This window comes from Carlito syrichta, unplaced genomic scaffold (assembly GCF_000164805.1).
Source record: "Carlito syrichta isolate Samal-C Ts95f unplaced genomic scaffold, Tarsius_syrichta-2.0.1 Scaffold303211, whole genome shotgun sequence".
Lineage (NCBI taxonomy): Eukaryota > Metazoa > Chordata > Mammalia > Primates > Tarsiidae > Carlito > Carlito syrichta.
Genome location: NW_007247307.1, coordinates 435141 through 451555, shown reverse-complemented (window position 1 = coordinate 451555; position 16415 = coordinate 435141). Strand labels below are relative to the sequence as shown.

General features: G+C 37.8%; 1 protein-coding gene across 1 annotated transcript in view; it reads right to left on the bottom strand.

Moving 5' to 3' along the window:
• UBE3D (ubiquitin protein ligase E3D) overlaps positions 1–16415 on the bottom strand; it is a 111040-nt gene that overhangs the window by 77305 nt on the left and 17320 nt on the right. Inside the window, exon 5 of the mRNA XM_021712366.1 lies at positions 13420–13489. Coding sequence (XP_021568041.1) covers positions 13420–13489 — 70 coding nt within the window. The remainder of the gene's footprint in view (positions 1–13419; positions 13490–16415) is intronic.

Here is a 16415-nt window from a genome sequence, read left to right as displayed (position 1 = left end):
AATAATTTTACAAAATTAAATGTCTGAAATTTGAGAATGGGTTAAATAAACAATATATATTTAGGCAACAGATTTCTATGAAAGTTTCAAATTTTAAATACGTCAATTTAAAACCAGTTATAATTAAAACTGGTGTTGCCAAACAATTTTTAGTGACAAAAAGTTATTCCTAATAGATTTGTTTGAAAAAGTTTGTAATTACTCGACACTACACACACAGAAAAGTGCAAAAAATAAAATCAATAGTTTAAGAGATTATCACAGAAAGAGCCATGATGGTAGATTTACCTATTCTCCTTGAAGTTCTGTCAATATTTACTTTACTATTTTGAAGTCATATAATCAGATGCAGTAGTGAACCTTTTAACTTTATGAAGGGATCCCTTTATCCCGGCTGTTGTTAACTTATAACTTACTTCCATTATTTTAATTCCACAGGTATCATTCTCATGGTCTTATGCAGCTACAAGTCCTTTAGTGTCATCCAAGTATGTGCCACTTTCTACATCAGCCCTTCTTGAACTTCATCAGAGGTCATTCTTTGCTACCTGATTACAGGTAGAATTTATTTTAATGAGAAACCACGAGTGGTGAATTATCCCAGTTTGTGTTTGTCAGATAATACATTTATTTTTACCTTCATTCTTGAAGGACATTTTCCCGTGATATAAAGTCCTAGGGTCAACAGCTATTTCCTTGTGCACACTGACAACATCATGCCACTGTCTTCAAATTCCATTACTGCTGCTCCTTTGAAGGTAATCTGTCAGTTTTCTTTAGCTACATTTCCAAGATTTTCCCTGTTTTCTCATTCCATAGTATTATCACTCTGTGTCTAGGTATAGATTTCTTTTTATTTATCTTATTTGGGCCTCACTGAATTGGAACTCATGGGGTCCCTAGAATCTGTAGACTGTTGTTTTTCATCACTTTTGTAAAATTCCCAGCACGTATCTCTTTAACTATTTCCCATGCTCCACTCTTCCTCCTGGAAGTCTGATTAAACAGACTATCTCAGGCTATGTTCTGTGTTTTTTAAACCAGATTATCTCAGGCTATGTTCTGTGTTTTTTATCCTCTCTTCTATATATGGCTATATATATATGGCCTATACTCTATACTGAATTATAGAGTTTTCATTTTATTTTATTTTAAAGATGTGGATTCAGGATTAGGTATACAAATGGTCATTGTACAGGTAAGGTTTGGGCCTCCCTTTGGTCCCCACTTTGCCTGGTTTGAGGTCAGGTACCCTTGTTGATGCTGTGTCCCCGCCCCCCACTAGAATTTTCTTATCATCTATATTCTGTTCATTAATACTTTCTTCAAGTTGTACTTCATCTGCTGTTAAACCACTCACAGAGGTTTAAATTGCAATCCTTTTTCAGAAATTCTATCGTGGGTCTTTTTTTCCCATTAATAGATATTCTAGTATTTATTCTAAAAGATAAAGACTATTTTTTAACATAACTACAATAGTTTTATATCTAAAATTGATGTAATTTCTTTTTTTTTATTGAGTTGAAGTCTCATTCTGTTGCCCAGCCTGGAGTGCAGTGGTACGTTCATGGCCACTGTAGCCTCAACCTTCTGGGCTCAGGCCATCCTTCAACCTCAGCCTTCCAAGTAGCTATTAACTACAGGCATATGCCACCACATCTAGTTAATTTTTTTAAAAATTTATTTATTATAGAGATGAGGTCTCGCCAAGTTGCCCAGGCAACGAGTTTTACAATGAAGGTATCTCTCTCCAAAGATGATTTGCATTTGATTTTGCCCAGCACCTGGCAAATGTCCAATCCACAGTAGACTAAGCAAAGTTCAAGACTTGAAATTCCCAAAAGTCTCAAAGGATTGATACTTATCTCTAATTCCACAGGCTGGTCTCGGACCTGTGATCTCAGATAGCCCTCTCGGCCTCCCGAAGTGTTGGGATTATAGGCATGAACCACTGCACTCAGCCTTCAACATAACTTCTTAATATCGAATACTAAGTATTCAAATTCTAATTGACCCATAAATGTCTTCGATTTTTCATAGTATGCTTGAATTAGCTTCCAATAAGGTACACAAATTGTGCTTCATTGACATGTATTTCAAGACATTTTAACCTACAGATTCCTCCTCCAACTTTCCTTTCTCTTGCAATTGATTTTTGATGAAACCAGGTTGTTCTGTAGAACTTCCTTCATTGTGGATTTTGCTGATTACATCTTGGGTATAGTTTAATGTTTTTGTTTTTTGTCTTCTGTATATTTGTATTCTGGCCAGATTCAGGTTCAATTTTTGTTTTTAAGATGTAGGGCACGCATCAGAAGTAGGTATGTAAGTAGTCTACATGTAGGTGAAGTTTGGGCCTCCCACTGGTCCTCACTTCCCCTGGTTGAGGACTAGTTACCCTTAGTGATGCTATCCCCCAACCCCCGCCCTCTGCCAGCAATGCCCCACTACTGCTGATCCCTCTCATGTAGCATTGTGATAAATGTTCAGGACCCGCTTATTAGTGAAAACATGTGGTATCCAGTTCTGTTTCTGTGATAGATCACTGAGCACGACAGACTCTAAATCCATCCAGGTTGTTGCAAAGTGCATGATTTTGTCCTTTATAGTTGCATAATACACCATCATGTGTATATGTACCACATTTTCTTTATCCAGTCCACTTTCAGTGGGTAGCAGGGTTGATTCCAAGTTCTTGCTATTGTGAATAGTGCTGCAATAAACAAGTGTGTGCAGGTATCTTTTCTGTAGAAAGATTTGAGTTCTTCCAGGTATATTCCTAGAAGAGGGATTGCTAACTCATATGAAAGGTCAATTTCTAGTTCTTTTAAAAATCGCCACACTGTTTTCCATAGAGGTTGAACTAGTTTACACTCCCACTGACTGTATAGAAGTGTTCCCTTTTCTGCACATTCTCATCAGCATCTGTTTTTTTTTAATTTATTAATGATAGGCCTTTCTCAAATATACTTACTGCTATAGTTTCCTTTTCCTTTAAGCTATCTTAAAACATTTTATATCGTTAAGTGTGCTAAGCATGGTTGTTTTACAGTTTACATATAATTATAACAAGAAGTCTGTTTCCATTGTTCCTGTTTTGGTTGATTCTTGCTGATCAAAGTTTAGTTTACTTGTATACCTATTTACCTTTGGTTGCATGGTAAACACTGTACTTAAAAAATTATTTGTGGAAATGAGTTTTACAACGAAGGTATCTCCCTCCAAAGATGATTTGCATTTGATTTTGCCCAGCACCTGGCAAATGTCCAGTCCACAGTAGACTAAGCAAAGTTCAAGACTTGAAATTCCCAAAAGTCTCAAAGAATTGATACTTATCTCTAATTCTACAGGGCTGTTGTACTTTTGATTCATCCTTACTATGAAGGTATGGCATTTAGGGTCTCCTGTTTTTATGGAGACAGTCACCTGCCAGGTTCCCTCCTTTTTTTTTTGAGTCAGGATCTCACTCCACTCTGTCACCAGGTTGGAGTGCAGTGGCACAATCATGGCTCACTACAGCCTCAATCTTCTGGGCTAAGGTGATCCTTCTGCCTCAGACCAATGGGGAAGGTGAGTGAGGGGAATTCAGGAAATATGTGCTTCTGCCATAGACTTGGGGCGCTCCAAGCCTGGTGGGACTCTAGTCCCTCACCGGAAACTTACAGCTGTAGTCTGCCACAGCCCATACGCAGCAGTGCAGGAAAAAAGAACGCCTTGAGTAGTGCCAGCCGCCATTTGCCAGGAACTCAATCCTTGTGGCAGCAGTGTGGCTCCTTTCTAGCTGTCCCGGGAGGAGACAGGACCCATGGGCCCAATCTGCAGCTTCAGGAAGTTTCTGGCTGGGGTGGGTTGCCTGAGAACACCTGAGGCCCTGAGACTGGCTCCACTTTGGCCTTCCCAAGGCAAGCTCCCGGAGGCCACGGTGGGAAGCCAGGTGGGACTCCTTACAATAGTGACCTCTCGTTCCCCTTGGATGCTCTCTGTCCCTGCCCTGAACAACAGGATTGTCCAGTGGTCTGGGTCTCCCTCCTAATCCCTGCTGGAGTTGCATCCTGGAGTGCTCAAGCTCCTCCCCACCAATGCCCTGCACTCCCCGTGAAGGTTCCAAAATGACAGCAAGCTTGGGTAATCCCCCGAGCCCCACCCTCCACCTAGGTTGGCGGGGCACTTCCTGGGAGCAACACAGGCCCAGGAGAACTCCCACAAGCACATTTTCGGCAGGCCACAGGTGCCACCTCTTGGCCAAAGACCAACATTGCCACTCACCACATCAGATATACTTCAGCTTTGGGGAAAGTGTGATACCAAACTCCAGCTGACATCACTTTCCAAGCTATTCTGGCCACTCAGGATGCCATGAGCCACCTCAAGTACCCAGCACAGGGCTGCCACAGCTGTCAACTGAGAAACTCACCACATCAAGCCCGTATATAACCAAGGGCACCCTATAGTGCCTATATCAGCACCCTGCAAACCTCAAATAACAAACAGTCGACCTAAATGAGAAGGAACTGGAAAAGTAATTCTGACAATATGAAAAAAACAGTCCCCAACTCCCCCAAAAGACCACACCAACTCTTCAGCAATGAACTCTAACCACAATGAAATTTTTGAAATTCCAGACACAGAATTCAAAAGGTTGATTATGAAATTGATCAACAAACTTCAGAAGAAAATTGAAAACAAACATAAAGAAATTAAAAAAAAAAAAACTATTCAGAACACGAATGAAAACTTCTGCAAAGAGATAGACACCTTTAAAAAAAAAAAAGTCAAAATTCTGGAAATAAAAAAATCACTCAGGGAAGGACAAAATGCAGTGGAAAGTTTTGGGGATTTTTTTTGTTTGTTTTTTTGAGTTGGAGTCTCACTCTGTCGCCCAGGCTGGGGGGCAGTGGCACGCTCCCGGCCACCGCAGCCTCGACCTGCTGGGCTCCGGCGATCCTTCTGCCTCAGCCTTCTGAGTTGCTGGAAACACAGGTGCACGCTACCATGCCCAGCTAATTTTTTGATTTATTGTAGAGATGAGGTCTCGCTAAGTTGCCCAGGTGGGTCTCGAACCCGCAGGCTCAGGCAATCCTTCGGCCTCCCAAAGGCGCGAGATTACGGGCTGAGCCACCAAGCCAGGATGGAAAGTTTTAACAGACTAAAACAAGCAGAAGAAAGGATCTTAAAACTTGAAGATAAGGTTTCTGAATTAACCCAGTCAGACAGCAATAAAGAAAACAGAATCAAGAAAACAAAACATATTCTCTAAGAAAGGTGGGATTATATAAAATGTTCAAGCATAGATGTTCCTGAAGAAGAAGAGAAAACAACCAGTTTAGAAAACCTACTCAAGGGAATAGTGGAGAAAAATTTCCCTGAACTTGCCAGAGATCTAAATATCCAGATACAAGAAGCCCTAAGATGATTTATTGGAAAAAGTTCATCCCTAAGGCATCTAATCATCCAGTTATGCAAAGTTAATGTGAAAGAAAGAATTTGAAGAGCAGTGAGACAAAAGCATCTAATAATTTGAAAAGGTAAACCTATCAGACTACCAGCAGACTTTACAAGCCAGAAGGAATTGGGGTCCCATCTTCAATCTCCTCTAACAGAGTAATAGTCATACAAGAATTTTTGCACTACATAAAACTTTTATAAATGAAGGAGAAATGAAGCCTTTCCCAGATAAGCAAACACTAAGGGAATTTATCACCAGTAGACCAGCTCTCCAATACTAAAAGGAGTTCTAAATACTTTCCTTCAAGCAAAACATTGAAAAATGCCAGTAGAAAAATGCTAGAAGACATAGAGCCCACACAGGCCTTATGAAAAACCAACACAATAGAGAAAATAAATCATTAAATAAATAAAGCAACCAGATAACAGCCAGTCTGATGAATGGAACAGTATCTTACATATCATTATTAACTCAACGTATATGGTCTCAATACCCCACTAAAAAGATACAGATTCGGCAAAATGGATTAAAAAACACAACCCAAATTTCTGCTGCCTTCAAGGGACCCATTTATCTCACAAACACTCCTATAGACTCAAGGTAAAAGGGTAGGAAAAAAATATTCCGTGCAAATGGAAACCAAAAGCAAGCAGGAGCCGCCATTCTCATATCACATAAAGCAGACTTTAAATTAACAACAGTTAAAAAAAGATTGGTTATTATATAATGTTAAAAGGATCAATTCAATGAGAAGACATAACAATTTTAAATATATATGTGCCTAACACCAGAGCTCTCAACTTTATAAAACAAATTCTACTAGGTCTAAAAAAAAAAGACAGCAATATAGTAATAGTGGGAGATGTCAACACTAACAGCAATAGATCATCAAGGCAGAACATCAACAAAGAAACACTGGAGCAAACTAGACCCTAGAGCAAAAGAAACAGACATCAGAACATTCCATCCCAAAATTACAGAATATAAATTCTTCTCATGAGCACATGGAACATTCTCCAAGACAGACCAAGTGATAGGCCACAAATCAAATCTCAAAAAATTCAAAAAAAATCAAAATCATATCAAGCATCTTTTTAGACCACAGTGGAATAAAACCAAACATTAACTCCAAGGAGAACTTGCAAATCCAAACAAAAATGTGAAATTTAAACAATCAGCTCCTGAATGACCCTTAGGTCAAAAACAAAATCAAGATGGAAATTTAAAAAATTCCTCAAAATGAATGACAACAGTAAAACAAGTTATCAAAACCTTGGGACACAGTCAAAGCTGTGCTCAGAGGAAAATTTATAGTGTTTAAGGTTTACATTAATAAGACTAAAAGATTATATATTGACAACCTAACATCACACCTCAAGGAAAAACATTAACAAACCAAACCCAAAGCACCAGAAGAAAATAATGAAGATCAAAGAAGACCTAAGTGAAATTGAAATTTTAAAAAAAGATCAATGAAACAAAAACTTGGTTCTTTGAAAAGATATACAAAATTGATAGGCGACTAGCTAGATTAAGAAATTAAGAGAGACGATTCAAATTAGTTCAACCATAAATGGAAATGAAAACATTACAGTTGATATGACAGAAACTGGTATACAGGGAGCATTCCTCAAAATAATAAAAGTCACATATGGCAAACCAACAGCCAATATCATCCTGAACAGAGGAAACCTGAATGCATGTTCCCTCAGAACTGGAACAAGGCAAAAATGTCCACTTTTGCCACGCCTGTTTAACATACTACTGGGACTCCTAGCCAGAACAATCAGGCAAGAGAAAAAAAAAGTATCCAAATTTGAAAAGAAGAAATCAAACTACCTCTGTATGCCGATTATATGATCTTATACCTAGAGAATCCTAAAGACTGCTCCAAAAAATGCCTCCTGGACTTGACTGATGAATTCGGCAAAGTTTTAGGATACAAAATTCACACACACAAATCAGTAGCACTGCTACACACCAACAGCAACCAAGCTGAGAATCAGCTCAAGAACTCAGTTCCATTAACAATAGCAGCCAAAAAGCTAAAATACCTAGGCATATATTTAACCAAGAAGATAAAAGATCTCTGGAGAACCACAAAACCCTGACAGAAGAAATTGTAATTGTAGAGGACAAAAACAAATGGAAAAATCATTCTGTGCTCAGGCATTAGAAGAATCAACATTGTTAAGATGACCATATTACCCAAAGCAACCTACAGATTCAGTCCAATCCCTATCAAACTACCAATGTCATTTTTCACAGAATTAGAAAAAAAAAATCCTAAAACTTATATGGAACCAAAAAAGAGCCAACAGAACTAAAGCAATCCTAAACAAAAAGAACCAAAAAAAGCTGGAGGCATCATATTACCTGACTTCAAACTATGCTACAAGGTTGTAATAACCAAATACCATACTGGTACAAGACCAGGCACATAGACCAATGGAACAGAACAGAGAATCCAGAAATAATCCCAAATACCTACAACCAAGTGATCTTTGAAAAGCAGACATCTATGTATAAGAGAAAGGACACCCTATTCAACAAATGGTTCTGGGAAAACTGAATAGCTACATGCAAAAAAAGAAACTCGATCCTTATCTCTCTTCATATACAAAAATTAACTTAAGATGGATTAAAGACTTAAACGTCAGACCTGAAACCAGACAAATCCTAGAAGAAAACCTAGGAAAAACTCTTCTGGACATCAGCCTAGGCAAAGAATCTATGGTTAAAACCCCAAAAGCAAGTGTAACAAAAAACAAAAATAAACAAGTGGGACTTAATTAAACTAAAAATTTTTGCACAGCAAAAGAAATAATCAACAGAGCAAATAGGCAACCCACAGAATGGGCTAAGATATTCACAAACTATACATCTGACAAAGGACTAACATCCAAAATCTCCAAGAATTCAAACAAATTAGCAAGAAAAAAGCAAATAACCCTATTAAAAAGTGGGCAAACAACATGGACAAGCATCTCTCAAAAAAAGATATATACATGGCCAACAAACATATGAAAAAATGCTCAACACCATCCATCATCAGGGAAATGCTAATTAAAATCACAGTGAGATACCACCTTATACCAGTCAGGATGACCATTATTTAATAAGATCAAAAAACAATAGATGCTGATGCAGATACAGAGAAAAGGCAACGCTTATACACCTGTGGTGGGAATGTGAATTACTACAACCTCTATGGAAAGTGGCAAGGAGATTTCTCAAACAACTAAAAGTAGATCTACCATTTGATCCAGCAATTCCACTTCTAGGTTTCTACCCAAAGGAACAGAATTCATTATATAAAAAAGACACCTGCACTGGCATGTTCACTGCAGCACGCAAAGATGTGGAATCAACCCAAAGGCCCATCAGCCAATCAGTGGATGATAAAAATGTAGAAATATATATACCATGGAATACCATCCAGCGATTGAAAAAAATGAAACAATGTCTTTTGCAGTACCTTGAATGGAATTGGAGAACATTCTAAGTGAACTGACTCGGGAACAGAAAACCAAACACAGCATGTTCCCACTTATAAGTGGGAGCTAAACTCAGGATATGCAAAGACAAAGAGTAAACGAACGCTGGAGACTCAGAAGGGAAAGGGGAGAAAGGGTGGAGGATCAAGAACTCCCCTATCAGGCAACATGTGTACAGGTGGGGGTGGTGGGCTGACTTAAAGCCCAGACAAAAGCGATGTATACCTCCAGAAGTTATTGAAATAAAACAATAAAATAGAAATAAAAATAACAAATTTAAAAAATTCCCTGCCTCAAATTGTTGTTTCACTTTTATTCGTTTTCCAGTGCCCTAATATGATTGTTCTGAGTAATTTTTTAACTAGTCTAGTTTTGTGTATGTTTTCTACAGAATGGAATTGTCTATACTCTTTATGCCACCATTTTTGGAAGTGGAGTCCCACTGACTTATTTTTAGACTAGATATGGATATAGCTCCCTTATACCATCCCCCACACAAACTCACACTCCAAGTATACTTACGTATTACACCATAATGTTTGAGTAAATGTTACATTACTATAAGCATAATGGTACCAAAGAGATGTTTCCTTTCTTGTTCAATCTTTTGTTTTTTTTCCTGCAGTGAATAACTGCTTCAATCACTTTTAACTAATTATTTCCATATAATGAAATGGCTTGTCTAAAGAGTATCTGTTACCTGTGGTCAAAGAAATCAAAGAATTTATCAACTGCACTTCATAACTAAAAAAAACTTTACTGCTCGTATGTCTTCTTTTGAGAATGTTCAACCTCACTAGTCATCAAGGAAATGCAAATTAAAACTACACTGAGATACTACCTAACTCCAGTCAGAATGGCCATTATCAGTAACTCAAAAAATAACAGACGCTGGAGAGGATGTGGCGAAAAGGAAACACTTCTACACTGTTGGTGGGAGTGTAAACTAGCGCAGCCTCTGTGGAAATCAGTGTGGTGAGTCCTAAAAGCTCTAAAAATCGACCTTCCATATGATTCCACAATCCCCCTACTGGGAATATACCCTGAAGAACTCAAATCACTCTATAAAAAAGATACTTGCACACATATGTTTATCGCAGCATTGTTCACAATAGCAAGATCATGGAACTAACCATGCTGTCCATCAAAAGACGACTGGATTAAAAAAATGTGGTACGTATACACAATGGAATATTACGCAGCCATAAAAAAGAACAAAATCATGAATTTCGCAGCAACCTGGATGGAATTGGAGTTTATAATACTGAGTGATCTCTCACAGAAACAAAGATCCGAGTATCACATGTTCTCGCTCATAAGTGGACCTTGAACAACTATCGTAATACTATAAGAAAAGAATTGACAGTGGCGGGAAATTGTGGGGGGGGTCAAGGAGGGGAAGGGAAGAGGGATTAACAGTAGTCAATACGTGTCTGGGGACGGGAGGGGGGCACACCTCATCAACAAGGGTACCTGCACAATGCGTATTTGTATACCTAACCCCTAAATGTACCTCACAATTTTAAAATAAAAAATATGTATTAAAAATTTTTTTTTACCAAAATCTTCTTTCCCCTTGCTTCAATTCAGGCTGTTATGCTCTAGGCCTGGTGCACAACCTTCACCCTAGGACTTCCAAATGCTCTCCTATATTGGATAATCTGTTACCCCAATCCCACGTCATCTCTTTCTAGGTTAAAGTCCTAGTTTGGGTGATATATAACCTATGGTGGATTCCTAAGGAAGATATACCTTTGAGGTCTAGGTTAGAGACTTTGTTATTTCCAAAACTGCGTTTATTATCATCATATCTGACTGATGGTTTGACTGTGTATAGAACTGTAGGCTGAAAATATTTTTCCTTTCAAATTATGAAGGCACTGCTGACTGCCTTCAAGTTTTCAACTCTGCTATTAAGAAGTTCAATGCTATTTTAATTCCTAATATGTCACATGTTAACTGGCTTTTCTTTTAACCCTCTGGAAACTTTATCCTTGATGTTCTGAAAGTATTCATTGATGTGACCTGGACTGGCCTCCCTACCACTATCCCTCCATTAATTACTCTCAGCACTTGAGAAACTGAAGTCCTAGCTCTGGAAAATAGTTTTTTAATATATTTCTGCTATTTTTGTTCTCTGATAATTTCCTACACTGTATTGTCTCTATTCTCTCTTGTTAGAATTTCTATGAGCTACATGTTGGTTGTCTTGAAGGGTTCAATTAGTTAATTCAACAAATATCCTCTGGGTACCAACTCATCTGAGTGAGGAGCTACAGTAAGAAAAAAAGCTCCAATTTTAAGATTGACACAAGTAGAAACTTTATACTATTGCTTTATATTTACAAAGAGGCTAGAAAATTCACTGGGTACTCAATATGTGTCAGACACTATTCTAAGTGCTGGAGTTACAGGGATGAACAAGATAGACAATGTCCCTACCTTCAAGAAACTCATATGATGATGATATTTTATATTTCTCTTCTAATTTTTAATGTCTTTTGATTTTCATTTCTGAGAGAGTTTCTTAGTTTTATCTTCCAGTTCATTGCTTTTTTTTAAGCCATTACATTTTTAATTTCCCTTTCTCAGAATTATGGAGACATTTTTTCATTTCTCAAGGGAATTTTATGTGTTTTGTTTTTTTTAAAAATATTTTCTTCTGCTCTATACATAATTTGTTTCCTCTGCTCTATACATAATTTGTTTCTTCTCAGTGCTTTTAATTTGCTTGCTTGCTTAATCATTTATTTGCCTTGGTGTCTTTTATGTTAGAGATTTCCTCAATTACCTGGTGATTCTCATCAATCCATTCATATTTTTAAAATTTTTTTTTCTTTTTTTTAGAGACAGGGTCTCACTCTGTCATGCACGCTGGAGTGTATTGGTACAATCACTGCAATCTTGAACTCCTGGCTTTAAGCAATCCCCCTGTCGCAGCCTTCCAAGGAGTTGGGACTGCAGGCGTTCACTACTATGCTCGGCTTTTTTTTTTTTTTTTTAACTTTTGAAGCTATGGGGTCTTTCCGTGTCGACCAGGCTGGTCTCAAACTCCTCGCCTCAGCAAGTAGCTCGAACCAGGGGAACAGACCATTGTGCCCAGCTCAAGCGCTTTCTGTTTAACGACAATATAAGCCCAGTTTTTTTTTTAAATGATTCCCAAAAATCAGTATCTGTAAGTCTTTCCTCTGGTAGGACTCTTCTATTATTAAACAAAAGAGCCCTCCAATCACCCACCTTCAGGATTGCAGAAGCAAGTTGAAAGTGGAGGAGAAAATTCAGAAGTCTAACAGTTCCATATACAAACTATGAAGTAATCATTCTGCTTCCAGTTCCTCGCCTCAGACTGCCTTCTCTGTTACCTGCTGTCTCTAAATTCTGACCTGTTCTGGGGCTCTACAGGGAGTCCTGGCTCCCTCATCATCCAAATGGTCTTCGACAGACACCCAGGCTGCAGCTTCCTCCATGCTGCCAAGCGTATTTCCATCTCCTGTTTATGTCACTGTCACCTCTTGTGCATTTCTCTCTGTCTTTGTAGATGTACATCTTTATATTTCTTAACCAACAATTTAATTGGGCTTCATTGAGGAGAGAAAGGAATTCAGAAATCAATTCTAAGGTGTTGCTTAAGGGGCTTGCTTTCATTCTCCAAAAATGACGTTGAGGATGGCATGCTTTACTATCACTTTCTTCTTTTGCTGCTCACACTGAACAAGTAACAACCAGCAAGATCCTGATGGCTTAAAAAACAAACAAAAAATGCCATCATCTGTCTTCCCTGAAGTACGATTTGCTTCACTTAAATCACATCTTCTAATTAATTATATTAAAAGCAATTATTTATCACTCTCAAAGCTAACACAGCGTGTTGGAGCTCTCTAGACATTTTAAGCCATATCTTTAAATAGCAAAGCATTTTAATTATCACGATTTTCACTACTGTATTTTAAAATAGTGTAGTACAGCTTATGTAAAATACAGTTAACACTAATAGGAAAAAAGAATAAGAACAAATTACAAAACTCAAAATGTGTTTTCTTCCATTTCAATAAGTCCTCTCCAACCTCCAGCCCCAAAATACAGCCCTGGACCAGATGGCAGCCAAGAAAAGCAGCTTCTCCATCTCGGGGCACCGACTCTTCCAATTGAGGAGTTGTCTTATGAAAAAAGCTCTCATCTTCTTTAAGTTAGACCCAAGTAGAAACTTTTTACTATTGCTTTATATCCACAAAGAAGCTAGGAAATACTGAAAATGACCCAACTTCTTAATGCTTAGAACTCAATACTCTGTATTTATAAAGGTCAAAATATACAAGCTTCTTGGCACATTAGATGATATGTTGGTTTCTATTTTGAAAAGTATCAATTCTACAACATATATTCATCATCTATCTTCGTATATATTTACTATAAAATCTCATTCTGGCTTTTAAACAAGAAAGCAATCATTTTGGCCTTTTATTATGAAATTCTTACCTGATGACACAGTCTCTCCCAACATTACCTTGCAACGCTTACAAATTACTTTGGTATTTGCCTTTGGTTCCTGTAGAAAGGAAAAATGTCATTTAAATGTCACTCAGCTTTTCTTAAAAGGAATATATAATTTTAACATAGTCCCCAGAGTATACATTGAACTTTACATTTTATTCTGCCCTCTACTAAATACTGGGAATACACTTAGCTTGCATGCATAATTCACATGCACGGAGATAATTTTTTTCAAGTCTTAAGACCTAATAGTGCACAGATCGACTTTTCCAGACCTAGCCACTTTTTGATAAGCCAGATGTTGCCAACTAATTTGAACAAAAAGCACTTCACATTTCTAAAAAGCACATCCAAATATCCTTATAACTTAGAATAAGCATATGTTGAGCAGAGAGGGCTTATGACTTGCCCCAACTCATGTACAGAATACAGAAGAAGAATTTGAGCTCATTATTTTGACTCCTAGTCCAGAGTAGTTTATGTAGGAGGAGCCTGTAACTACCCATAATTAAAAAGTTGGAAATAGCTAACCTATTCATGTAATCCTACTTTTTCCATTGAATTGCACTGCAACTTGGTAAGTCAGCTCAGACCGGGCTCAAACACATCCCCAGAGTACACACGCAGTGTGCCCCATGGAGTGCACCGTCTCTGGAGGTGTGCTGACATCCCTGTACAGGGCACATCCCAACGGCAGAGCTCAGAGCTTGGCCCAGGCAGGTAACTGGAGGGGGTTCATTCCTGCCAGAGGTAAAAGACACAGAAAGATAGGAAGGTGTCCATTTGTCCAGATCTGGGAAGAAGAAAGCTCAAAAAGTCAGTATGTGAACTGCAAAAGTTAGCATTTTGGTAGTTTCATGCTTTCTAACAATAAAATATACTTATATGGCTCCAAATTGGCATTAAAAATACTTTTTAGAGGACACCACTTTTTACAAGTTGAATTTGACCACCTTCATTAAATTTCACCAAAAACTAAGGGCTTTAGTGAAAACCAATACAGGGCATGAGAATAGTAACACTTGAGGGAAAAAGGATTTTTCTGTTTGAAATAGAAAAGCTTTTGTCAGATGCTCTGTATGTATTTCACTTATAATTGCTCTCACAGAACATTTCATTTTGTCTTTCAAGGAAGCAAGAAAAGCACTTTTTGACCTGAGACCCAATCCCCACCACTGCACAAGAAGTCCATTTACTGAATATGCATATGTACCCCTGAATCTAAAACAAAGATAAAAAAGACTAATAATAAAACTAAATATAAAGAAAGACTACCATTACCAGGCATGGGTAGTCAGGATTTAAAACTCTGATCGATAAAAAGCAAATTACCTCAAACAACCAAATATGTGAGTCTTGATTCAAAAACAACTACAGTAAAAGATACTTTTTTTTAGTCGGCGGTCTCACTCTGTCACCCAAGCTCAAGTGCAGTGGCTCATGGCTCACTGCAGTCTCGAAATCCCAGGCTCAGGTGACCCTTCTGCTTCAGCCTCCCAAGTTGCTGGGACTAAAGGCATGCACCACCACGCCCACCCAGTTTTTAAAATTTTTTTGTAGAGACAAGCTCTTGCTGTGTTTGTTGCCAAGGCTTAGTCTCGAACTTCTGGCTCAAGTGATTCTCCTGCCTCAGCCTCCCAAAGTGCTGGGATTACAGGCATGAGCTATGGTACCTAGCTTAGTAAAAGATACTTTTAAGACAACTGGTAAAATTTGTATATGGCCTTATCAAGGAATAATTGTTAATTTTATCAGGTGTGATAATAATGATAGTGTAGTTACGTTTTAAAAAATCCCATTTTTAGATATACACACTGAAACACATAGAGATGAAATGTCATTGACTGGGATTTGCTTTGAAGTACTTCAACAAAAAAGCTGGTGAAGCTCACTTGATGAATCTAATGGTTAGCATATGGAAGTTCATAATACTATTCTTGCTATATAATACTTGTTTATAATACCTTACAAAGTTTGACAACACATTTTTCTTAGAAAACAAAAAAGACACAATTATGGAGTTAACAAAACAAATTATCAAAACCAACTATCATCTTATACCAAAATCAACTAAGTATCCCAATAAAGAAAAAATTTAAAAAGGGATAGCTCTTATTCATACTTGCCAGAAGCAATATGAAAAAGTTCGATTTTTCTTTAAAATGTGTGTGTGGCTATACTTTCTAAGCCTTGAATAATATTAAAATCTTGTTAAAGGATGAAGTACCATCTTTATCATGCTATTATAAGATACAAAATTTGTATTATATTGGTACATACCAAAAATAGCACAAAAGATGACAAATGAATACAAGAACAGGGAAACCTTCAGCAGATATCTTTTGAAAATAAAAGTACTTGGCAGTAGTGGAGGACTGGGGAGGGGGCAGGATTTGCAGCAGTGGGAATCTGCTGGGGGAGGGACAGGCACAACAAGGGCACCTGCATCGTGAACATTTGTATCCCTAACCCTGAATTGTCCCCCACCTATTCAACATAAAAAATTAAAACAGAAAAGTACATATTGTCACATTGACAGAGGCTCAAATAAAGTAGTACAAACTCGAAAAAGGTACTGAAAAAAGAAACAGTGTCAGGCTTTATGCTTGTTTGTTTGTGCTGTTTTTACAAGCAGATCTTGTAAATTAAAGCATAACACCACATTAATTTGGCTTAAAGAAAATCCCTGCTTTATAATGCGTTTTTCTTTACCTGTGCTTAAAGGAAATAAAGTAGCAAGTTGTGCAACGAAACAGCCTAACAGTGTGGGGACTCCACAGAGAAAACCTTGAAGAAACACACACTGTTGTGGACTAACTAGATGGCTGTATCTGAGAGAGGGCAACACTGCTGGAGAGGTGGACTAGCCTCCCGTCCTTGCTTTTGTTTTTCTTGGTGGTGTTTCCATTTCTAAGGACCCTTGGTATTGTCTCACCAAAGAAATGTCTCCCGAGAGGTACTATTAGGATGCTTTGTCACCA